The sequence below is a fragment of the Pongo pygmaeus genome, chromosome 1 (genome assembly GCF_028885625.2).
Source record: "Pongo pygmaeus isolate AG05252 chromosome 1, NHGRI_mPonPyg2-v2.0_pri, whole genome shotgun sequence".
NCBI classification, from domain to species: Eukaryota; Metazoa; Chordata; class Mammalia; order Primates; family Hominidae; genus Pongo; species Pongo pygmaeus.
In genome coordinates, this window is record NC_072373.2 from 176946877 (window position 1) to 176972792 (window position 25916).

Sequence of the window (25916 nt, forward strand, 5' to 3'; positions counted from 1 at the left end):
GCACATCTCATCCCTGTGAGCTGGCTGCATACACTGGGTGTGCTGAGTCTCCTGGAGGCAGAGGAGAGTGGGACAAAATGAAACTGTGTCCTCCTGACCAACAGACAGGGATGGGAGCTGGCCCGGCCCAGGCCCGGCGTGGCCTCACCATACACTGTGCCTGCGCTCCCTGGACTCCAGGCCTCCAAAGATACTGTTCCTTCTGCCTGGGACACCCTTCTGTACAATACTAATGCCTTCTTGTTCCTTGACACCAAGCCCGTGTGTCATTTTTTGGGAAGCATTCACTCATGCCCAGGCTGGCAGCCTCTAAGGCATGATCCCGTGTGACCTGGCCCCTGCCTCTCAGCCCTGGAGAGTTTCTATTAGCTCCTCAAATATGAAAACCTTGTTCCCACCTCAGAGCATTTACACATGCCACTTTTTCTGCTGGGACCCACCTCTGTCTACCCTGTCCCTGGTTTCCACCCAGGAAAGCTTCCCTGCCTCTTCCAGCAGACCAGGGTCCTCCCATGTCCCCCAGACCCAGTCACTCTGAATCCCAGCGCTGCTCCTCGAGGATCAGTCTGCACACATGTCTCCTATAGAAATAACGCTAACCCTTCCCAACACCTGCTCTCCCACTGAGGCCTAAGCACTTTGCATACATTCATCCTTTATCACATGTCATAACCCCATCGTTACCCTTGTTTACAGATGGGGAAGTGAGGTCCTATGTCCTCCATCCAAGGCCTGAGTCGAGCACACGATCTGTGCGGGGGAGGGCTTCCCGACCCAGAGCTCTGACGGAACAGATGCCTCCAAATCTGGTTTAAATGGAAAGCAGCCTCGGGGCCACTCCCACCCCTGCCAGCCCTGGATGAAGGCCGGGCAGCCCCTTTCATATTGTTTATTCTTTTGAACAAATGGTAAGTTTTACAAGATATCCAAGGCCTGTGGTGGCAAACACATGTTCCCATGGTGAGAGCCATTGGACCTGCTGGGCACAGGGCTGTGAGTGCAGCCGAATGGCCACCCAGGCCCCTCCTGCCCCTGCTCTGCTGCACCTGGGCCCCCTTGAGCAGGGTCACATCCTAGCTGCCCCATGGACCACTTCAGAGAGAGGACACAGCTCCCCTACCCCACCCTGGTGTCCCCTTCACACCCCTGGCTCCCACACTCACGGGCCTGACCCCCTTCCACCTCTGCAGAGGCTGCAGCCTCATAGCAGCCCAGGAAAGGGCACTGCTACCATTCCACTCGCAGAGAAGCCAGCTTAGAGAGGGGAGGTAACTTGCCCAAGGTCACACAGCTGGGTCGGGGAGAAGCTGCGAATTAGAACTAAGGTCTCCTGGCTGCAAAGCTGATGCTCCCCACAACAACATCATCTATGCCATCAAGGCCAAGAAAGCAGAAAGGTCTGTGTCCCTTGTGCCCTTCATGTTGCCCTGCATTTACACTGAAAAAGCTGGAAGCGCTTGGAGGCAGAGATGCTGCATTCCAGGCCTGGCTCTGCTCCTCGGAAAGTCACTCACCTCCCCAGGCCTTGGTTTCCCCTTCTGAAAACAAGGAAGATGAACCTGCACTGTGTAGCCTCCATGCTTCAAAGAACACAGCCTGGCTGAGTGGCCTCAGACACTCTCACCTTTCCCAGGTCACACCGCTCTGGATGGTGCCTGTCAGTAAGAAGGTTCTTCACATCCTCCTTCCACCACTTTTGCAGGTAGCCCTCAGAAGCATCCATAACAGCTGAGGATGTTTTAATCTAACGTGCATTCTCCAGCCAGAACTTTGATTTTCAAAATAAAGTAACAAGTGCCCCCTAAAAACTGTGAAACTATATAGACTCAAAATGAGCAACCCCCTCTTTTCTGAGGGCCATATTTGGGGAGAACCTCTTGCCTCATATTGAAGCACATGCAGTAGCTGCCCTTCCTCAAGGGCCTGGGGGAGTGCTCTGGCTGCCGGAGGCCTCCTTTGGGGCTTGGATCCGAACACACTTTGAAGCCTGGGGCGTGTTCGGATCTCCTTGGCATGACATTCAAGGCCTTCCCGCATCTATTCTCCAACCGCTTCCAGCGCATCTCTTACCTCACCCTCTCACCCTGTGCTCCAGCCACATCTGCTGGAGTCCCTCCCTGAGCCCCCCAGGAAGACTTTGCCCTCAAGGGGACAGATGTTTGGAGGGGAGGGCTACAGAGCCCAGTGGGTTGGGGCAGGCATCTGAGAAGATACCATCGAGCTGAACCAGAATGAGGATGAGCCAGGCAAGGAGAGCATTCCTGGGAGAGGAAACGGTAGGAGCAAAGGCCCGAGGTGGGGACGAGCTCAAAGGAATGGGGAAAGGCCAGTGTGGCTGGCATGCGGGGGGTGAGAGAAAGGAAGGGGAGTAGCAGGTGTGGGGAGAGGTGGACCAACAAGGACCTGGGCAGTGACGTCCACAGTAGCCCTGCTCCCCGCAGCATAACCTGCATGCCCGCATGCCAGAGGAAGAGCACGAGAACCCCGGGATGCCCCCGGAGTACCCTGCAGCAGAGAAGGCAGCAGCACACAACACCATGCCATGGGTGAATGTGAGCAACATCATATTCAGTGAGGAAGCCTCGCCCCAAAGACTACATCCTAAAACAGCTGTTCAAAAGACCATCTAGGCATACACATGGATGCAATGAAATCCAACAAGCAAAGCAAGTGCAGGAGGCAAAGGGATTCCGGGTTCTGGCTGCCGAAGCCGGTGAGGTGAGAGTCAATGGGGGCCCGCTGGCTGGAGGTCAGATACTGTCCGGGCCTGGATTTTTGTCTGGAGCGATGGATTCATGGGTGCTTATCACATTATTAAAAACAAACAAACAAGTGAAGGTGTCCTGGACCAATGATGAGTGTGTCTCATGTACCAACCTGGTGGGGGCCAGATGGCTCCAAATCTCAAGGTCCAGGCCAAGGGTTAGGGGGTTATTTGAAGAGCAGTAGAGGCCATTGGTGGGTTGGGGGCAGGGGACTGACCTGATGCGTGGCGTGTGGGGGTGGTTACTCTCCCTCTGCAGGTCACAAGCAGATGCAGCCTCCACCCTGCTCCGTGTGCAGGGGGCTGACCCCCATAGACAGCATCTCCTGGGCTCCTGCACTCTCTGGCTCCCAGTAGGAGACCAGCATGCAGGAGGTGACAGAATTTGGAATTCTCCTCTGAAAGGTACATGGCTATACCTTGTACCATCTGCCAGTAGATAAGAGGCATGGTGCTGGCAGGACCTCTGGATTTTGGAGGCTGCGTACACCACACCTGGGGGTGCAGCTCTGACCTACTTCCTGGAAAACTGGTGAGGCTGCCAGTTTTGGAGGGGCTCCAAGTAAGAAAGGGCTCTGCATTAGGTCTGGCTACAGTGCGAGCTGCCCTGACACACAGGCCTTGTGACCCAGCAGATCCAAGGAAGCATGGAGTGTCTTAGGCAGGTTGGGTGGCAGGCGGGAGTGGCGTGCACCCAGTGTCACAGCACAGAGCCCTCCAGCTTGGAGCCCTGATGCTCTACTCATCAGCTGCTCTTCCGCATTGGAAAGGCAGCTGAGTCTGGCTACTGGCCCTGGTAGAGACTGACCTCCATGGCCATGGGACACCAAACAGCTGTGTCCCAAATTGCTGGCTAGATGTCTTCCTGTTGTGCACCCACCCCTGCCCCCAACTTCTCTCCCTTCTCCTCCCTTGCTCTGTGCCCCAGGAGGCTGACATGTGGGGAGTGCATCAAGGGGCTTTGTGGCTGTCTGGCTTCTGGGTAGGCTCAGCATTGAGGAGCCACAGCAGGAGACTGGAGGGTGGGGGAGAGAGTCTTTCTGCACCCAGCGCCCTTCCTGTAGGCTGTCCCTTGATGGAGGTCACAGCTGACTTCTCTACAGGACTCTCTCTTCCCAGGTTCCACCAACTGTCCCATCCCTGCACCCCTGCAGGCTTAATGGTAAGGGCGCTCTCTAGGTATCGCGCTACCCCTCGTTTCCCATTTCCGGTCAAATCTTTTTATTAGTTCCTTTATTAAGTCCCCTTAAATTGTCTTAATTTGAATGTACTATCCATTTCCTGCTGTATGATGACACAAGTGCACATCATAAACCAGGTGTGCAGTCAGAATTCTAACATGGCCCCAAGAGCCTGCCTCCTGGCGTACATGGCCATAGACTCCCCTCCCCTTGTGTCTAAATACGATGGGACAGTCAGTTCTACAGTTACATTATATGACACTATCATAGCAGACTGGAGATTGTCCTGGCTTTGAAGAAGAAGCTGCCTGTGTTGAGAAGGCCACGTGGCTAGGACAAGAGCTGGAGGCCTTTAGGAGTTAAGAGTGAGTTCCAACTGGCAGCCAGCAAGAAAACAGGACTTCACTCCTACAATTGTAAGGAACTGAATTCTGCCAACAACCTGTATGAACCTGGAAGAGGACCTTGAGTCTCAGATGAGATTGCTCTTTTGGCTGACACATTGATTTCAGCCTGGTGAGACCCTGGGCAGAGAACTCAGTTATGCTGCTACCCAGTTTCTGACCTACAGAAACTGTGAGCTAGTAAATAGGTGTTTTAAGCCACTGCATTTATACTAATTTATGGCAATACAAAATTGATACACAAGGTTTCATCTGCTCCTCCAAATCATAGAGTTGGGTGTGAGCAGCCTTGGTGGAAGGAGACCCTCTATGAACAGCAGCACTCAGTATGCAGCATTCTTAGCATTTAATGGAAACACATGCACAAAATTGGGCTGGAACAGGTCCAGAAGTTACAAGTAAATTATGTGAACACCTGGCCTAGGTTCCTTCAAAACCTGCTCCTGCTTCTTTGCCATGTCTTTTGTGAAATCCCCTTTGACCAGTTAACAGAAGAGAAACCTCTGGAAGCCTGGCTTAGAAATGGGTGTGCATGGTATGCCAGCACTAGCCAGAAGCATGGAGGCTGCATGACAGCTCCACTCGAGGACTATCCCAAAAGACAGTGGCAAAAGGAGATCCTCCTATGGGCAGAGAACTTCAACTGGTTCCTTCAATTGCTCACTTCATGGAAGGAAAGATAGCCTGAGGTATGGATTTGCATCAACGCATGGGCAGGGATTTATGGGTGCTCAAGGAATGGGAAAAAATGAGATTGGAAAATTGGTGATAAGGAGGTAGGTATGTAGCTAGATCTCTCAAAATAGGCATACCAGCACTTTGGGAGGCCAAGGTGGGAGGATCACCTGAGGCCAGGAGTTCAAGACCAGCCTGAGAAACATAGCAAATGTTGTAGAGACTCTGTCTCTACAAAAATAAAGAATACATAAAAATTTTAAAGTTAAAAAAAAATTTGTAAGGCACAGTATGGGAAGATATTCATGTCCCACATAAATGCCCACCAGGAGACAACCACTGCAGAGGAGGCTCTCAATAATTAGGTGAACAAGAGGACCCGTCCTGTGGGTATCAGTTAATCCCTTTGCCCAGCTAGTCCTGTCCTTGCTGAAAGGGCTCATGAACTAAGTGACCATCAAAGCCAGTGTCTTAGTCTGCCTGGGCTTCCGTAACGAAATACTACCGGCTGCATGGCTTACACAACAGAAATGTTTTCCTCACGGTTCTGGGGGCTGGGAAGTCCAAGATCAAGGTGTGAGCAAGATGGGTTTCATCCTGGGGCTCTTCTCTTGGCTTGCAGGTGGCCACCATCTTGCTGTGCTTACATGACCTCATTGTGCACATAGGGGTAGGATGGGGAAGGGAGGGAGGGAGAGAGAGAGAGGGAGACAGAGAGAGAGAGTGAGAGAGAGAATGCACTCTGGTGTCTTTTTTTTTTTTTTTGAGACACTTTCTTTGAGACAGAGTCTTGCTCTGTTGCCTAGGCTGAAGTGCAGTGGTGTGATCACGGCTCACTGCAGCCTTGACCTCTCAGGCTCAAGAGATCCTCCCACCTCAGTCTACTGAGTAGCTGGGACTACAGCCATGCTACCATGCCTGGCTAATTTTCTTATTTTTTATTTTTTCTAGAGATGGGGTCTTGCCATGTTGCCCAGGATGGTGTTTAGCTCTTGGGCTCAGGTGATCTGCCCTCCTCAGCTTCCCAAAGTGCTGGGATTACAGGCATGAGCCACCCTACCCCGCTGCCTTTTCTTTTAAGGACCCTAATCCTATTGGATAAGAGCCCCGCTCCTATAACCTCATTTAATCTTAATTAGTTTCTTAGAGTAATCTTGGCCCCATCTCCAAATACAGGCACCGTAAGTTAGGCCTTCAACATGTGAATTTGGTGAGGGAAACATAAGTATTCAGTGCATAACCATAGGGAGAGAGGCCTTTCACAGGAGCAACAATGTGGACTTTTTTCACCAAAGCTGATCTGCCTACTGCTACTGAGAGCCCAGGCTGCCAATCACATAGACCAATGTTGCCCACTCGGCACCATTCCTCAGGAAACCATGGTGACGGCAAGTTGATTACATGGAACAGTCTCCATCAGGAGGGGTGCTGAAATTCATCCCCAGGGAATCTGGACAGAGATTTGCCTTCTCTACTGGATGCTTCTGCCAGGAATGCCATCTGTGGCCATATGGAATGCCTTACCCATCGCCACACTGCAGTGCCTCCAACCCAGGAACTCAATGGATAGTGAGAGAAGGATGGCCACAGGCTTGCACCTAGTAGCTAGTCTGAGGGATGGTAGAACGGCCTGCTGAAACTTCTGCTGCGGAGCCAGTGGGGAGGCAGCACCCTGTGAGGCAGGGCCCTGTCCTGGAGGCCGGTGGCGTCCTTAGCCAGGGACCAGTACACGGTGCTGTCTCCCAGCAGGAGTGTCCCCAGTCCTTCTTTTCTTAATAACAGCTTTATTGAGATGTAATTCACACGCCATATAAATTTCCTTTTTAAAGTAGCCAATGAGATGGGTTTTAGTACATTCACAGAGTTACGCAACCATCACCACAGCCCCCTCATTCTTGTACCTTAATAACCCACTTATGGAATTCTTGTTTCCCATCTCTGCAACATAACAGATAATGTTGGAGCTCTGCCCAGATTTCCCTCAGATTCTTTTTTCCCATTTTTGGGCCTCCTGGTTTTGGTGTATTTTTGTTTCTAACAGCCACATGTGAGGCTCTTTTTCAGAGAACATCCCTTGGACTCCCAGAGCCCGCCTGGCACGCTGGCTCAGGCAGCTGGAGGTGGCTGGGAATTTACTTCACCGCTGGGGCAGTCCTTAACCATGGAGGGAGTCAGAGGCTGACAGCCAGCTCCCCCGCCTCATGTCCACCTAACTCCCAGAGGGCACATACACGCCAGAGCTCCCATGTGCTCAGGCTCGAGCTGAGGCTTGCCTGAACTTGGGCACTTCCTGGGGTTCTTCCCCTTCCCTGTCCTTCTTCCCCCTCTCCCTGACTGGTCTCCCGTGGGAGTGCTTTCTTAATAAGTCACACGTGCATGAAACCTCATTTTGGACTCTGGTTTTGAGGAACCTGAACTAAGCAGGTTTGGAGGTCCTATTTCTCAAAGTCTTCCACCAGGAAACACAGTTGTGATGCCGTTACCTTAGAAAGTGGGGCTACTGTTGGCTACTCGGACTCCTTGTGCTATTGAGCTGACAGGCAAACAGTTACCACAGTGCCCTGGGTGGGTAAGCTCGATCACCATGCAGCAGCTGGGCTCTGCTGCCCCATGAGAAAAAGGGAGCTTTGCCTGGAACCTGGGCATCTACGGAGGTCAGGGAGAGGTGCTCCCATGTCCTCTAACTGCCAGGGGAAACTGCAGCAGGCAACCAAAGCAGGCTGACTGGGGATTCAGGACTGGCAGGACTGAAGAACTGGGTCACCTACCAGGTAGAGAACTATCACCAGCCGAAGGGCTCCAAGGGTGAGGGGAGCATGGGGTGAGTGCTGGAAGAAAGAAGCTATGATGACTGTCCTCTGCCTCTTGGTCAGCTACAGACGTGGTGACTACAGCCACTGCCTGCAGCCTGTGTTTATTGGTTGATTTCTTTCCCCCATCTCCTGCCATCGAGCTAGCATTCTGGTTTAGGCTCCTAGTGGGAGCAGGACTGAACTGCCATCACTGCATGCTGACTCGGTGGCTGATGGGCTCTGTGTCTCTGCCCCCATTTTGGAGACTATAGAGTTTCTTGCTCTGAAACAAGGGCAAGAATAGGTATTGAGCAGCAAAGGGGCAGACTGTGCTAGTCCTGTCTATCCTCCCCGCCCCAGCCTATTCTTCGCCCTTCTCTGCCCTGTTCTTTGCCACATGAGGCTGAGCCAGGGTGTGTAAATGGCGTCACCCAGGCCCCTCGGCCCTCTGTTGTCTGCTTGGGTCTGAACAGTGGATGGCACTAGCAAGAAAGCAGAGGGCAGGAGGAGAGCACGGCAGGGCTGCTTCTCCCCGGTTCCTGTGTGCAGGGCTGCTTTTCCTGGCTGCAATCACATGTCTTCGTGAGCACAACCGCACAGGGCAGACCTTCCTCCACAGGCTCCTGTTCACTCTGGGATCTGGGGACACTAGTTTGTCCCTTTGGCCCTGGGATGTTAACGAGTTCCTGCTGCAGCGTCTCTGAGGGCACCAGTGTCTCTTGTTGTTTCCCTTAACCCTGCCCACAACTCTAAGAGTTGGTGGACTGTGATTAATCAAGAAATTAAATCTCTTGAACCTTCCAAGTTGGCCTCTGTTTCCTACCAGAACCCCCACTGCCAGGACACCTTTTAGACATACAGTCAGAGAGGCTGAGACGACAAAGGAGACAGAAGTCCGGAGCCGAGGCCAGCCCTCGCTGCACACAAGATGGAGCAAGAGCATGGACCTGGATGAGCACCCCAGAAAAAGAGCATCCACAAGAATAAAGGAGGGGCTGGAGCCCCAGTAGCCAGAGGGCAGGCAGAGAAGGAGGAGGAGGATGAGTGAAGGAGGGGCAGCCCAGGAGGCAGGAATCAGATGAGAGGAGAGTGCTGTCCTGAAGTCTAAAGAAGTGTGTGCAAATGCAGCGGGAGGTCAAGGAAGCAGAGGACAGAGAACTGTCCACTGGATTTGGCCACAGAGTTGTGGCTGGTGATCTCAATCAGTGAGTGAGGTGTAATCCTTACCCTCAAGGTAAGAAGAAAGAAGAATTGCACAGAAGAAACAAGTGCAATAATGTCTTGGAGACATATTCAAGCCATGCCTGGCAGCAACGGACAGAGAGCAAAGGAGAGCAAGGCTGGACTTCTGGGGAAGCTCAGAACAGGCTCCATGGAGTGGGGAGGAGGCCCCGTGGGAGGGGTGACCCAGGCAGAGGGTGCTGCGTGAGCAAGGGCTGGAGGCATTTTGGGAAATTCTAATGCAACGGGGACAATGTGGCGTAGAAACCCCTGAGATGGTCAGCGAACTGGAGGTTGTAAGAGGACTTTGATTACTGACCTTTGCCTCTCAATCCCCAAAACAGCAGACAACCAGGGAAGAGTTTTATGTGGGGAAATGCTCAGATCTGGGTATTCGGACGCTCATGCTGCAATGCATGAGGACAATACCTAGCTCATCCTAAGGGCCCAGTACAAAGCCTAACATGTCCTAGGCACCCAATAAATGCTATTGCCATAGTGGATAGAATATGGGCTGTTTCTGATGTTGCAGATGGTGGCTGACATCACTCCATGACTGATGTGAATATGCCACGGTAGTAAAAAAAATTCAGTCCAAATTGAAAAATTAAAAATCCAAGAGCCAGATGTAGAAAAACACTGATTGAATTAAAGACTGACAGTGGAAATGGCCAGGGTCTCAAAACCAGGTATGTTTCGCACATCAGAACAAAGTGTTATGATATCTTGCTTTCACATGCAAAGGGGGGACAATTGTTCCAGCAAGTGGTCGACAATGTTGGGAGGCAACTCAGTGTTTGGTGGGAAACTGGATTATAGCTGGAAATTAATTGTCCATGAATGCGGAGAAACAGCCAAGTCCATGTGGAGTGTTCCATGGATTGCGTCTACTACCAAGAAGAAAGAAAGAAAAGAAAACAGATTTTCTGATTTCAATTAAAAAAAAAAAGAAAGAAGATGAAGAAAAGACACCACCCAGCAGCTAATTACTCACAGGCCAATGCCTGTGCTAGCTCAAATGCAAGAGCTGACATGATAAAATGTTAGCATCTTGCGATCTGCTGTTAATAAAATGTAGCACAAAGGCACAGAGGAGTTTTACATCTGCTCACAGGATGCCGCACAGCTTGGGGAACCCTCCCCAGCCTGCCTACCCAACTGCTCGCTCACCAGGACTGGCATGAAACCCCTGGTCCTAGGCTTGGGAGAGGCAAAGGACGCTGTTGTATGGAGGCTGGACAGTTCCAGAAGGGGTAAGAGGTGAGGCTGGAGCCTGCTTACCCAGACATCCTCCGCCCAGACATCCTCCGCGGACTGGCTAAGGGTCTATCCTGAATGCAGTGGGATTGGCGTAATGGCCCTGCTTGAGAAGATAACCTTAGCAGGAGAAACCTTCAGGAAATTAAGTTAGCAGTCATAGCAAAAGATTGGAAACAACCTAAACGTCTCTTAGCAGGATTAAATAAGGGTGCATCAATTCAACGAAATACTACACAGCTTCTAACAAGAAAGAAGATGTGAGGATCTTCAAGCTCTAATGCTGAAGTTCATAACTGGGGTCCTAGAGAGAATTAAGGGCTCTGTGAACTCGGATGAGGGAATCACAGCTTGATTTTTCACTAACCTCTAACTATAATTCAGTATCTCCTTTAATTTTGAATGTAGGCCCCAAGCCCCAGTAGAATTAGCTGTGACTTGGTCACTGACAGAAATCACAGATATTCTCGTCTCACTTTACGGTCGTGGCACGTATCTCAAAAGATCAATTACATCACTACTTTGAAACTATTAATAGTGATTAGATCCACGGCTAGACCTTGGTATTTAATGTGTTAGCCAGGAATAACATGTATTACTAAGTGGCAAATGTATTTCTCTATTTTGACAAGTGTATTAAACCTAATTGGTTTCCTCTGTAACCTTATGTGTTTTGTTTTATCCACTTAAATCACTACTCTAAGAAGGGGTCACTGGCATCACCAGACTGACAATGGGGTTCATGGCATGAAAAAAAGGCTCAGAAACCCTGATCTGATGTTAACAAACATAGTGACATGCAAAAGTGTGGATCATATGCCACTGTATGTATGTTTGTTCAAAACACAGATCAATTGAACAGAATAGAGAACCCAGAAATAGGCCCACATACATCTGCTCAATTGATTTTTAACAAAGGCACCAAGCAATTCAGTGGAGGATTCTATGGTGCTGGAGCAACTGGACATCCACAGGCAAAAAAAGGAACCTTAATCTATACCTCAACACCTGATACAAAAATTAATTTGAATGTGAACTGTAAAACTGAGTCAGAATAAATAGGATGGATCTTACTGATGTCAATATTCTGGTTGTGATGTTGTACTGTAGTTTTGCACAATGTCACCATTGGGGGGAGCTGGGTAAATGGTACATAGGATTTCTCTGTATTATTTCTTACAACTGAGTATGAATCTATAATGACCTCAGAATTAAAATTTAATCTAAAAAAGCTTTTATATGTATAAATTATCTCTGGAAAGAGACACAAAAAAGAGGGATATCTCTGAAGGATATAAGTGAGCATGAGAAATAGAGGTGGGAAAAAATATCTGTTCCTTGCTCACACTTTAAAATTGTTTACCATGTTTGTGCATTATTTATATTTATAATTACTTAATTCTGTTTAAATAAAAACAAACAAACAAAAAGCCTGGAGAAAGATGAAGAAATAACCATGAAAAGCAACTATCCCAGGAAAAATCAAAACTATTTCCCAGGTAACATTTGAATTAAAAGCACTAATACTGAAAAATTTCCCATCTACTTTGTGAAAGAGATAAGGCTTAATTTTCTTTTCTTTTCTTTTTTTTTTTTTTGAGAAGGAGTCTCACTCTGTCACCCAGGCTGGAGTGCAGTGGCGTGATCTCGGCTCACTGCAACCTCCACATCCCGAGTTCAAGCGATTCTCCTGCCTCAGCCTCCTGAGCAGCTAGGATTACAGGCACGGGCCACCACACCTGGCTAATTTTTTATATTTTCAGTAGAGATGGGGTTTCACCATATTGGCCAGGCTGGTCTCGAACTCCTGACCTCGTGATCCGCCAGCCTCGGCCTCCCAAAGTGCTAGGATTACAGGCGTGAGCCACCACGCCCAGCCCTACAAGGCTTAAATTTTAATATGCTATTAATACTCATGTTTTTTTAAAAAATCAACTTCGTGTTTGTTTGTTCATCATTTTCAAAATGAAACTAAAGGATTTGGAAATTTCTGAGAAATGGTTTCATTCCTTGTGTAGGACCTAAGCTAGTTGTTCTTTGCTTTTGACCGGTCCACACTCACCGAACCCCAGCTGGGCAGCAAGTCCTGGGGGGACCACTTCCCCAAGACTCCCTCTCAGAGAAGCAGGAGAGCACAGTGCAGCTAGGAACTTAGCTTTGCACTCAGGTGGAACTTGAATTTGCCACTTATGGACAGGGCAACTGAGGGGGAAAATCTAATCTCTGTAGGCCTCAGTTTTGCCATCTGTAAGATGAGGTATTTGGTGCCTGCCTGAGGGGTCGCTCTGAGGACTCAGAGACAGCATGCATAGGAAGCATTCAGCACAGTGCCTAGAATGTGGGGAGCACCAGGAAGTAAAGAGCCTTGGTCATTTCTAGCCTCTGACGTGGTCTCAAAAAGGTCACTGCCTTCAAGCATCCAATGACACAGGTGCCATCAAAGAAGGTGTTTCACACAAGCACTCCTGCATCCTCAGAGCACCACTGAACCAATGTTACCAGAGGACAAAGTAAGGCTTGGAAAAATTACATGATGAGCCCAACAATACACAGCTAGGAAGAGAAAAGGAAGAAGAGCGAGGTCCAAAGACCCCAGCCTTAGCCAAGGAGAGGAGGCCTTGGCTCACGTAGTGCCTCAGGAAGAGGAGCCTAGGCCCAGGCCCACCAAGACCATAGCACCCAGCAGTGGAAGGAGCTGTGAGAATCTCCAGGACTGCAAGGAGAGGACCTCATCCCCCCTCCCCCCATGCCCTGAGGGCACATTTTGTCTCCAAGAGGGAGCAGAGCACCTCTACCCCACTCTCCTCAGAAAAGTGGGCTGGGTGTGGTGGCTCACGCCTGCAATCCTAACACTTTGGAAGGCCAAGGCGGGAGGACTGCTTGAGCCCAGGAGTTCAAGACCAGCTTGGGCAACATAGTGAGACTCCATCTCTACAAAAAATTTAAAAATTAGCCAGGCATGGTGGCATGCCTGTAGTCCCAGCTACTCCAGAGGCTGAAGCGGGAGGGACACTTAAGCCTGGGAGGTTGAGGCTGCAGTGAGCCATGGTCACACCACTGTACTCCAGCCCAGGAAACAGAGTGAGACCCTGTCTCTGAAAATACCCCCATCACCTTGCTCCATCCTGGCCACAATAGCAAGCATTCTGCCAATCTCATCTCACGTAGTGCGGCTCATGGTGAAGCCTAGGCCACAGCAGGAGCTCAAGCCGCAGAGATGCTGAAAATCTCTGGTGGAGTGGCGCGTTATACCTGAGACCCTGAGGGCTCTTCCTGCTGACTCACCACGATGCCAGCTTTAGGATTCCCTCGGGGCCTTGCATGCTATGGTGAATGGAGTGGGCAGTGGTTGAGGAGGTAAATGCCCTTACTTAGGCTGCACTCCCTATGCTGCGCCTGAATTTGCCCAGAAACTAGGGCGCGTCATGGGTTCTGTGTTCAAAAAATCCCAGGATGGTAACTCAAAGCAAAATGGATATTAAAAACTCCGTAACTGGTGCCCAGGGACCCATGTTGCCCTCTGCACACCCTTGTCCACACTTCTATTATACCTGGCACTCTGCCACTTACAAACGGTGTGACTTTGGGCAAATCTCCATCCCTGTGTGTGCCCCACTTTCTAGAACGAGGATGATAATGCACCCCTTCTATGGGTCGTGGTAAGGATTAAACCAGGGAAGGAGTGCAGGGCTTGGCACACAGTATAGTTTCAACGAAAGCTGACTTTCTGACCCCTCTGTAATGTCCCAGCAAACAGAGCAAAAATGTAAGGCAAAAGATACCGCAGTAGGTGGCCAAAGGCTGGACCAACTGAACCCTCCACCCGGAAAACCACACATGCCCTGGATTCACGCATCCATTGGCAACATGCACTGGGCTAACCAGGGCCAAGCCCCACATAGGAAGCTGGGGACAGAAGCTTAAGAACCCTTGCCACTGCCTGCAGGACGTTCCCGGGCCTGTGGGAAGGGCATCTACTCAGTGGGGTCAGCGGCCTTCACGGAAGGCAGCAGCGGGAGGGCAGACCCCACGAGCTCCTAACCCACGCTAAGGCTGAGGCCCGGTGTCCTGAAGAAGCCCGCGCCGGAACTAAGTCTGAAAGGACAATAGATGACTAGGTGAAGCTGGAAGGAGTCTAGGCAGAGGACTCTCCGCGCAAAAGTGCGGAAAGGAAAGAAAGCGGGCGAAGGTGCTATGGAACACGAGGATGGGGGTGGTGTCTAAAGAAAAGTTAGGAGGGCATGGATGTCACAAGCAGGGCTGCGCAAAGACGACTCGCTCAAGTCGGCGATTGCATAGCCTAACCTAGAGGGAAATTCCGAGTCTCCGGAGTGCGCTCCAAGCCCGCCGCTGCAGAAACCTATTCCTCCAGCCTGGAGAGCAGACGCGCAGCGACCCGCCCACATGCTCCTAGTGGGAGGCCGGTCTCTAGGCAACAAGACCCGGCCCCGCCCACAACTGCTGCGTCGCGCCCTCTCCCGGCGGCGTCTTACCAGTGCACCGGGGTCAGGGAATGCCGGCTGGTTGCCTTCCACAACATTATCCCGGCCATCTGGGATGATGAGTGCTGCCCCTGGCAGCCAGTCTCTCGGCTTTCCATCCTTTTTCTGCCCGGACCTGGACGACCCCACGCCCTCCAGGACCTGGGCTGGGCCAGCCAGTGAGGGAGAGGCTGGAGAGGCCAGCAGACAGGTCCTTATTATTATTATTATTATTTTGAGATGAGGTCTCGCTCTGTCACCCAGGCTGGAGTGCAGTGGTATGATCACAGCTCACTGCAATCTCCACCTCCCAAGTTCAAGCGATTCTCCTGCCTCAGCCTCCCGAGTAGCTGGGATTACAGGTGTGAGCCACCATGCCCGGCTAACTTTTGTATTTTTAGTAGAGACGGGGTCTTGTCATGTTGGCTAGGCTGGTCTCGATCTCCTGACCTCAAGTGATCCGCCTACCTTGGCCTCCCAAAGTGCTGGGATTACAGGCGTGAGCCACCGTGTCTGGCCAGAGGCAGCAGGAGGGAGCCACGGAGGGCTTGTGTGCACAGCAGCAACATGAGCAGAACTGGTTTTTCAGTGCTCATGCTGTTGCTGCCGGAGGCCTGCCTGGAGGAGCTGGGCATTCAGGGATCATGGCTTGGGCTGCCTGGCAAAGCTGTGGGGAGCAGGGGTCTACCACCTACCAGGGGAAGTAACCATGGTGAGCCCACGGGAGCAGGAAAGGGCAGGCTGGGTGCTCACAACTTGGGGTTCATACCGGGGAAAGGGAGGAAGGCAGACCTTCCTGAAAACCAGTAAGCCAGGGGGCAGCACTGGGACAAGCCCCTGACTCTCCAGTTGGTCTTTTCACCCCAGCAGGTGCCTCCAAGGCTCCAGGAAAGATGCCGACCAATTTCTGGAGATTCATCAGCTCACAGGCCTACAGGAGAAATACGAAATCTTCCCATCCTGGAGTCATGTGAGCATGAACCCCTCCAACAGGACATTACTCTTCTCTGAAGACCAAAGCCTCCCATCTCCCCACAGGCTAACTAAACAACCCATTTCCTTGTGTTGGTCTGCAATAGTTGTGGTGTCTGTGTGGCCAGAGACTGTTTCATACTTCTGTGTGTGTGCTGACCAGAAACAGGAAAGCAGCTTTATTTGAGTAATGCAACTTGGTTGGAAAGTCTTTCAAAATGTGGAGTCTAAGATAAAACTTCAAGTGTTATGAAAAAGTAAGGTTACCAGCTGGGCACGGTGGCTCACGCCTGTAATCCCAGCACTTTCGGAGGCCGAGGCGGGCAGATCACGAGGTCAGGAGATCGAGACCATCCTGGCTAACACGGTGAAACCCCGTCTCTACTAAAAATACAAAAAACAAATAAATAAATAAAATAAAAATTAGCCGAGCGTGGTGTTGGGCGCCTATAGTCCCAGCTATTCAGGAGGCTGAAGCAGGAGAATGGCGTGAATCCAGGAGGCGGAGCTTGCAGTGAGCCGAGATTGCGCCACTGCACTCCAGCCTGGGTGACATGGCGAGACTCCGTCTCAAAAAAAAAAGAGAAAAAGTAAGGTTACCAATCCAGCCCCACCCTGCTGTACCGGCAGGTCAGGGGTTCAGTTAGGGCATGGTGATTGATGTCAAGTGCAACCAAAAGGCATGTCTTCTCCCACCCTCAGGGTCCTGCAGCACTGTGGTCCCCAAGGGGAAGACCAGCACTGGGTAAGTGATAGCTTCAGCCCTCAAGCCAGGCTAGTCCCAAATCACTGCATCATCCTGTCCAGGCTGACACCAGTGCTGACCTGCAGGCCTCAGGCCTCAGCATGCGTGGTCCGCCCTGCTGAAAACACTCTTGTGTCTGTATAGCAGTAACTGAAAAGTTCTCGTGACAGTGCCTGCCTCCAGTGCCTTCCAACAGAGCCCAGGCCCTGGGCACCAGCCACCACACTGACGTAAGAGAATAGTTAGGGTATCACTTCTCAATGATCCCCCCACTACCTATCTCAGGACTTAGGAGGATGCCTAGACACCTCTGCCCACAGGTAAAAAAGGAAGTAAAGTTGACCTGTTCTCTTGGGTGCCAGCCCTTCCCTGGACAGAGAACAGGACACTGCCCTGACCATGGAATCCTTCACACCAGGTCCCCATCCTCCTCTGCACCCTTACTGGGAGTACTCATCTCCTTCTTCTCTGCTTAACTCATTATTGCCCCTTACAATGTGGTTGAGGCCCTGACTCCTGCAGAAGGCTTTCTCTGACCACTCCCACAGCCTCCCTACCTCTCTGTTCTGGTATGAATCCCCTAAAACTCTCTGTCTCTCCCACTAGATGTCATGTTCCTCATGGGCAGGGCTGGGAACTGTCAAGTTCTGAATCTAGTAGAGACACAGGATGTTTTCTAAATGAAGGTATAAATGCAACCAACGGAAGAAGCCGAGGACCCTAAAACAGAATTGGTTCAAGTTCTGTTTTTTTAAATGCATGTTCCTATGCAGGGACTATGGAAGGAGCTGGAGGAAGGAAACTAAGACATCTTTACATTTTGTGTGTCTATATCAGATTTCCTTAAAAGGTCTCCATTGCTTAAAATAACAACAGTAATAATAAAGAAGTCTACTAGCCTGGCCCAATCACCTCACTTAATAAAGAAAGGGGAGGTAGAACAGGGAGGGCAGGAACTAAGAACAGGAACTAAGCAAGTGCAGTCAAGGCCAGCCACAGGCCACAAACCGAGGCCCCCAATCTTCCCAACTCAGGCTCCTGCCAACCCTACCTTCCACCAGGATCAAAGAGAGATAAGCCTTCCACAAGGATTTCCATTGCTCATTTTATTTCAATAGCCAACTGCCCTCACAGAAGAAACTGTTCATGTCACAGGTGATCAGAAGCACCATTCTATTCCCTAGGGACTGCATCAGTGCTTATGAACAGCCTACTTTTTAAAGTTGGCAATCACTATAAAAACATCAAATAGTCAAACTAACAAATTTTTTAAAACCAGTGCCCATAATGGCTGAAACTTTATGGAGGGGGAGTGAAGTAGCCCCAGCAGCCAGGATGCTTGCTAGTAAAACCCCTTAAAGAGGGGCAAGGGGCTGTGGCCAGGAAGATGTGGGGGACAGAGCAGCAAGGCAGGACGCTGCAGAACCTGCTGTCAATGACCCTGGTCCTGGCTGCTGGCTCCAGCCACCTGGATGAACTGGAATCTTGATGTCTGTGGTGCCCCCAGCACCCTGGAGGACCAGGCAAAGGCAGCAGAAAGCTGAAATAGATAGTGCGCCTCCTGTCCTGGAGTGGGGCCTGAGGAAATCAAATACTGCCTCTGGGGCTTGTTCCAATAAATGATAGTGTAACCCAAGGACAGTTAAATTCATTCCTAAATGGGAGCTTCTCCCAGCGCCTACTCCTCAGAGCCCTGGCCCTCCCCTGGTAATAGCTTCCTCCACACTCTTCTTCAACTGCACAGCGCAGGACTGAAACTCAGAAATTGCCCTCCTTCGTCCTATCTTAAACTGGGAATCAGTTGCCATCTATGCTATCAACCTCCTTCCTCCCTACACATCACTGAATGAAGACAAGAAAACTGTTGCTGTTGCCCCCCAGAGCCCCACTCTGCTGGCCAGGAGGGCGGGCCTGGGGCCTAGTCGGACTGCTCCTGAGACGATGGCTGGCTGGGCTCACCCAATGGTACCTCTGCATCCTGGTCATCTGTGAAGGACAAAGAAGGTAGCTGGATTTAGAAAGAGGGAAAATTACAACTACCTATTTGCAGATGAAGATTTTCTTTTTTCTTATTTTATTTTAATTTTTTTGAGACAGAGTCTCGCTCTGTCGCCCAGGCTGGAGTGCAGTGGTGTAATCTCAGCTCACTGCAACCTCCACCTCCCAGGTTCAAGCGATTCTCCTGCCTCGGCCTCCTGAGTAGCTGGGATTACAGGCACCCGCCAACATGCCCGGTTAATTTTTGTATTTTTAGTAGAGACGGGGTTGCCCCATGTTGGCCAGGCTGGTCTTGAACTCCTGACCTCAGGTGATCCACCCACCTCACTCTCCCCAAAGTGCTGGGATCACAGGTGTGAGCCACTGTGCCCAGCCCAGATACAGATTTTCCATAAGCCTTTCTCATCATTCCCAGCCCTAGGGGAGAATGAATTTTCTTTAACTTGTTAGGCGCCAGGAGCCTGGAATCCTAGCCTTGGCCATGTGATTCAGATTCAAGTTCCAGCTCTTGCTCTGCTCCTCACAAGCTGGGAGGAATTAGCAAGATACTCCACAGCTCTGAACCTCAGCTTCCCCTTCTGTAAAATGAGACATATCCACCTTGCAATGGCAGCATGGGCACTAAGTGAAACAGACAGTGATAGGCCACCTTCACCAATGCCTTCATCACTTCAGGTTCTGTTTAATCCTCAGAATCCTCATGAGGTAGGGACCATTATTGGTCTCCTTTTACACATGATGAAAATGGAGCACCGAAGAGTGAATGAGCTTGCTCAAGTTACACAGCTGGGCAAGTGCTGGAGCCAGGACTCACACCCGGGCTACCCAGCACTGGGGCCAGTGGCTTTCAGCCACATGTCACCACCTCTCCAGCTACTGGATCTAGGCACTGCACACACAGGAAGTGTGCAACAGGCCTCAGTTTCCTCTTCAGTAAAATGGTGATACCACCAGACTCCCCTAGCTCATAAGATGGTCTGACAGTCATTTTAAAGGCCTAGTTGAGTTTGTCAGTTCTTTCCAAATCATAGGCGCCCCAGGGGAAGATGGAAAGGAAAAATGTCCTAGAAGCTTTAAAGCTGCAAGGGCCCTCAAAAGAAAACCCAAAACATTTTCACATCCAAAAGTTTCCTCGACCCTCACAGTAACCTAGTAAGGGGGCCCCTTTTATAGTTGAAAAGCCTCAGTGCCCAGGATCATCCAGTGCCCCAGTGGCAGAGCTTGTGAAGGACAGATTCTCTAGCTCCCGGTCTGGTTCCCTCAGAGTGGCCTGGGGCAGAGGCACAGCCCCACCACACGGGCTCCTGCTGCTGCTCCAGGCTCTCCATCTGCTCCCCTACCCCAGCTAGAAAGGCCTGGCACCTCTGGTCTTCCAAGCACACCACATGCCTGCTGTCCTCCACAGCACTGCCCACGGAGCCAATAAGGTGAGTGAACAGGCACTGGACTGGGAGCTAGACTGAAAAACTCTGTTCAAATCCCAGCTCTGCCATTTACACCCGCGAGAACTGCTGGAGGCCCTGGTTTCCTCACCTGGAATCCCATTCCCGCCTCTCTTAGATGTGTGCTTATGGGGACTGGAGGAGGGGTGTAAGAAGGAGCTCATCCTAGGGCTCAGCACCCTTTAAATTCCATGTCCCTTCTCTCCACACCTAACCTTTCTTCAGATTAGGTACCTCTTCCTCCAGAAAGTCTCCCTGGCTCTCGCGGAAGCTGGAAGACTGGAGTTCACTCACCAGTGTTCTCCTTGTCAGTATCAAACAGGACGGTCAGTGAGAAAGATGACGGAGGTGGTGGTGGCGGTGGTGGGGGGAGGAAGTGGAGCGCAGAGAGGTAGCCTGGCGGGAGGAACTGCGGCTGTGGTGGAAGCGGTGGCAGCGGTGGAAGAGGTGGCAGTGGTGGCGGCGGCGGCGGCCGCGGCGGCAGGTAGTAGCTTGGCTGGAAGTCTCCCCCTGGTTCTGACGCCTGCACGGCACACACAGCAGAGAGGCAGAGAGGAGAGAGAGTTAGCCAGATGGGCTGACCAAACATAGCTCTCACCCCTGAAGTGGGGGGCTCCTGATGGGGTAGATGCATGGTCCCAAACACACAGGCACAGGGCACTTGGAAGAGGGCATTCAGCGAACACCTGCCAAATTATTGAAGGCAAGAAGGAACACAGGCAACCTCAGATAAGCATGGGAACAGCTGAAGGGTCACAGTGACAGAGCCCTTCTGTATATGCCAGGGCGACTGTGCTTGGGTGCTCACAATCCTCGGCGGTGGGTTCTATTACTATTCTTGCTGTAATGATGAAAAACAGGTTCAGTGAGATGAAGCTACAGGCCCAGGGCCCCAGAGCTGCTTTGTGGTTAAGGGGCAGAACTGGATCCCAAGTTGGCTGACTCCATAGCCCACTCAGCTGACCTCTGTCCAGCGCTGCTCTGCACTGGGGAAGGGTCTGAATGCATCCCAACCCTACAGGACCCCCTGTCTGGCACATGTGGTGACTTAAACTCAAGTGCCAGGGGGGCCTTTGGGAGAAGAGGTTGGCAATGTGGGTGTAGCGCAGCTGTTTCTGAGGCAAGCATACACTGGGTGACTTCAGACAAGTGGCCTCACTGACGAACATTTTGCTGCTTCTGTCCCTTCTTCAAGGGATGGAATCCAACCCCTTACCACAGCACAGGGCCCCATCACAGGATATGGAGGGGGGATGACTACACAGCTCAGAGCTTAACCGAGAAACACACAAATGTCCTAAGAAATAATACTGAGTTTTGGATGTAGTTCCTGTCGTTCACTTCTCTATCCAGATGCTTCAGAGCAACACTTCCTGAGCTGAGTTTCATGGAGTCCTGGTGTCCTACAAAGTATTTTTTAGTACTCTTAAAAGTGTTCTTTGTTAAGTGAGTTTGAGAAACCTCATATACTGCTCCCCACATTAGTGGGTCACACATGAGCATATTAAAGGCTTGGAAGAGTCTGCAAAAAATCTCCTTAGATTAACCCAGCACTTCCTAACTTCATTCAACCACCAGGAAGGGAAGAAATCCCACTTTTAAGTACCTACTTATGTGCCAGACCCTGTGCTAGGTATTTTACATGCATCGCCTTATCTATTCTAAGGAGCCCTAATAGATAGGTCCTCCCACCCCCATTTTACAGACCAAGACCTGAGTGAGGTCCTCAGAGGGCAGATAACTGCCATGGGTCACATGGCTGGGATACGACAGGGGAGGCAGAATTGGACCCTAGGTCTGCCCACCTCCAGGGCGAGTGCTGTCCTGTGAACAGGACAGCAGAGGAAGCCAAGCAGCAGCAGGTGGGCAGGGACAGGAACAGGAAGGAGGAAACTGTTCTGGAGAGCACCTCCAAGCCTTGGCAGGGGGCAGCAGGACAAGGATGAAAGTGATTCAGGGGCTCTTGGGTTTGAAACAGCTCACAAATCAACGCCTGATTCTCTCTCCAGACTTGAGAGGGTGGAAGGGGGATTATTAGTGCTTTAATTCCAAGCTGCTCAGTCAAGCATCTCCCTGGATCACAGCTCCTGCCTGGGGCCTGTGGTGGCAGCTCGGGCCCAGATAAACCGACTGAGATCACACTCTTAACAAAGGCCGTCTGGCAGGCCTGTCAATCAGAGCCCTGCCCTGGACGCCAGGCTCCAGGCTTCTGCGTGAGCAGACGGAGCGTGCTCTACTTGGCCAGAGCCCCTCTCTTTGTGTGGAGGCTGGAGATGCCTGGCTCTCCCTGGGCAGTGCCCACAGATGTCAGGTAGGCAGCAGTGCTGGTGTGAGTCAAGGGCCATGTGTGTTCTACCTCTGTGGGAGAGAGGGAAGGGCAGTGGAAAGCACCTGGGCTCCAGAGTCAGGGCGACCGAGGTACACGACCCGGCTCTGTCACCAACCAGCTGTGTAACTGGAATCCCAGTCTCTCTCTCACCAGTTTTATGACCCTGGCCAAAAACTTAACTTCTCTGAGCCTTTTTTTCTCGATGCTACAATGGGGTATAATACCTGCCTTGAAGGTTCAATAGACACCCTGGAATTATCAAGGCCAGTGGCTTTCAAACTTTCTTCCCTTGAAACAGTGGAAAATGATTTTTAAGCACAATCTTACAACATCTAAGATAAGTGGAAGAGAAGCTGCTGCCGCCAGGCTGAAGCAAGAGTGAGGACCCAGTGACCTGTGTGCCCAACCTGCCCGGGTGAAGCTCAAGCCCCATTGGACTGGCTCCACACTGTGCAGCTAATGACTTTCATTAAGGAGAGAGAGGGCTTTTAGCCATCCTAGTCTGGAAGGAGCTGGTAACCAAGGCCATAAAACTCAATCACACCTGCCTTGTAGTACACACCACAGGGATGACCTGACTTTACACACTCGGTCTCAAAATTCCCAGCTTAGAGAGAATACCAGGTAACGACTGACCTTTATTAATCTTTTAAAAGGATTAAATTTCATTCTTTCAACAGGTATTTCCTAAGGTGTCAAGTGTTTGGGGGAAGGTTTCCATATTTTTCATGACTCAGCTCAAATGCCACCTCCTCCTGAAAGCCCTCTGCAGTCTCAAATGTGCTATACCTGTGGGCAGGGAGCCTACCTCCGGTCCTGGCTCTGCCCTAAATTTTGTGGTCCCAGGAAGGTGATATTCCCTTTCTGTAGTCCAGCAAAATGAAGAGCCCTTCTAGCATCAGCATCAGTCAAGGAAGGGGTCACCCTGAACGCTCAGAGCCTTTCAGCCCACTGCCCTGAAAAGCACACGCCATGGCCCAAGCCGAGTGGTGCAGACCGGTCCACACGTGTGCTCCCAGAGACACACACACTGTGCCTGGGCAGTGCCTAGCCCTCCACCAGTACTCGGGGGCTGGCATGGAGTGGGCACAGTTTATGACAGCTGGCTTCCCGGGACTGAGGATCCATCAAGGCAGCAGGGGCAGCTGGGAGGAGGAAGCTGGCAAGAAGTGAGGGGTGGGACTCACCAAGTCTCCGCCTTGGTACTGGCTGCGGGACACATGCCTGAAGCCCTGCTGCAGGGGGACGCCAGGAGGGGCGTCCAGGTAGCCCAGCGGGAACGGGCAGTAGGGGTGCATGCTGGAGCCGCCAGGGTACTCAGGGCCTAGTGCACGGTCCGGGTTGATGCTCAGAGGGCGCACTAAAGAACGCAAGCAAGAAAGGAAGTGTTAAACACCGCTGGGAAAAGCAGCCGCAGGGCGTCCCAGGGCGGCGGGGTCATCAGCGCTGCAGTCCAAGCACAGAAAGCCCAGCCCGCCCTTCCTTCCGCTGGGCCCTCACTGCATCTCCATCCTCCAGCCAGCCCCACTGCTCTTGGAGAGTCCTCGGCACGGCCATCAAGCCCGCTGTGGGCCAGGGCCGCCTCCAGACCTCCCCGCTGCCCCACACACCGTCCACCCGCACTCTGCCTCTGCGAGGCCTCAGTGCCGAGCTTCTCCTCCTCCTCCGGGTCACAGTGAACCCGGCCATGGCTCGAGCCCTTGTGTGACTCTTTGATCAACCCTGTCCCTCCCACAAGGACAAGGTCCTTGAGGGCAAGAAATGTGACCCGCGTCCTCCATCACGAATGCCTGGCTCACGGTTCGGCTCAGCCCTGCTTGTCTGTTGAGATGCAAAAAAGAAAGGCGGCTTCTAGATCTGCGGTTTCAGGCCTGTGACCCTGTCAGATGGGACGTTCCCTGGGGACCTAGATTTTCCTGGAAAGTCAGGGGGCCAGGACGAGCCTGTGGGAGCCTCCGGACTAGTGTCCTGGCACACAGAGGGCAGGAGCTTGTCCAGCGTGACCCAGGCCCCTGCCTCGGCCTGAGCCCGTCCCACCACACCACCATGGGGGAGACACCAGGAAAACGCGTCCGCACCAAACCCCGGGGCTTTTAAAGCTTCAAATGTACATGTGACTTGAAACTACTTCAATACCAAAAGCTCCAAGACACAGGGAACAATGTAATTTATGTACAAGGTGAGGGGAGAAAAGAAAGGCAACATCTTTACAGACCAACTGTTCTCTTGTGTGGAGTAAAGAAACAGGCTCTGTTCACCTGCACGTGGGGAAACGGAGGGAAGAGGTGCGCAGGCGCACTGGGCCAGGGCGGTGCTGAGGGGAGGAGCCTCCCGACCGCAAACCAGGAGGGAAGAGTGCGCAGGCGTCCTTGCGCTAACGTGCCGGCGGGAAAATTCTGTTATTCTGGAGGAGGAGCCTCCAGCCCAAGGAAATGGCGGGAAGAGGTGCGCAAGCGCAGTAGGACTCGGCTCCTCGAAGCCTCCCCCCGGAAAAAGAAGCACTGCTAAGTCGACCGGACGCCATTTTGTTCTTGCAGGCCGGAGTGGCACAAACTATAGCTAAATTTTAAAAGCTCTCTGAACCGCCCATTCCTTTCTGTTTCTCGTTTCCTTTTTGCGAAAAGGTACCCAGTCTAAATCCCTGTTCGAAGAAGAGTTTCTGAAAACAGAAGGTCCATTACCCGTGGAAAGCATTCTCTCCCCCCCCCCCCAACCCCCCCAACCCCTATGCCAGCTCCCCATCCAGGCTGGCCTGGGCTGCCAGCTCCGGGAGTCGACCGCTGGACCAAGGCCACGACTTACCAAAGTCGGTGAACAGTGGGCCGGGCACGGTCCGCAGCGGCCTGCGCAGGTCTAGGGGGCCGGGGTAGCCACTGCCTGCGGCCTCTGCCCCAAAAGAGGGTCCCGCAAGGCTGGGCATCGCCACGGCGGCTCGCTCGCTCGGCTCCACGTGGCCGCGGCCGCCCAGAACCGGCTGGAGGGCTCTCGGGCCGGGGTTCCGGTCCCGCGGGGGCCGCTCGAAGAAGCAGGCGGCCGCGCGGCCTTCGGGTCCCGGGTCGGCGTCTCCGGAGGCAGTCCCCGGGGGCAGCGGGCGGAGGCTCGCGCCCGGGACGGGGGCGGGGGCGGCGGCGGCGGCCGCGGCCGCAACCCCGGAGGCCTGCTCGGGCCCCTGCGCACACAGGGCCGCCTTCTGCTCCTCCTCGGCGGCCTGCGTCTTGAGCACCTTCTGCGCGGCCATGATCTTCTGGCGCTCGGAGATCAGGTAGCACTTCTCGCAGAGGCAGTGCTTCCAGCGGCACTTGCCCGCGTGGCCCTTGACGGGCACCAGGAAGCCATGGTTCCTGCATCTCGAGCACTTGGGGGTGCGCACCATTTTGTCGGCCATTGGCAGGGTCAGCCTTGGTAGCACAACCAGCACCTCTGGGAGCTGCAGAGCAACTGGCGCTGGGATGAGCGGCGCCCCACAAGTCCCTCGTTCTGGGGACATTGGATACACTTGTAACAAAGCGGCTCGCAGTGTGTCCTGGGAACTGCAGCAAGAACTTTGCATTTTCCCTCCTTTTGGGGGGTGCACAGTTTGGAGAGTTTCTGTGCTTTGGGTAATTAGATGCAATGGATTGGGTTGAATAAATTCTTCACGGGATGCTATTGCATG

General features: G+C 52.2%; 1 protein-coding gene across 1 annotated transcript; it reads right to left on the reverse strand.

The window, feature by feature from the left end:
* Nucleotides 1-17578: 17578 nt before the first annotated feature.
* Nucleotides 17579-25699, reverse strand: DMRTB1 (DMRT like family B with proline rich C-terminal 1). Its single transcript, XM_054452485.2, has 4 exons — nucleotides 25064-25699; nucleotides 23449-23621; nucleotides 20227-20455; nucleotides 17579-18478 (listed from the first exon to the last, which is right to left on the reverse strand). The coding sequence occupies exons 1-4, from the start codon at nucleotides 25644-25646 to the stop codon at nucleotides 18411-18413; spliced, it is 1053 nt and encodes a 350-aa protein (XP_054308460.1). The 5' UTR covers nucleotides 25647-25699; the 3' UTR covers nucleotides 17579-18410.
* Nucleotides 25700-25916: the final 217 nt, after the last annotated feature.

Coding starts and splice junctions, on each gene's coding strand:
- DMRTB1 (XM_054452485.2), bottom strand. CDS start 25,646: ATGGCCGACAAAATGGTGCGCACCCCCAAGTGCTCGAGATGCAGGAAC. Junction 23,622..25,063: donor CCCACTGTTCACCGACTTTG/GTAAGTCGTGGC, acceptor TGCGTTCTTTAG/TGCGCCCTCTGAGCATCAAC. Junction 20,456..23,448: donor AGTACCAAGGCGGAGACTTG/GTGAGTCCCACC, acceptor TGTGCCGTGCAG/GCGTCAGAACCAGGGGGAGA.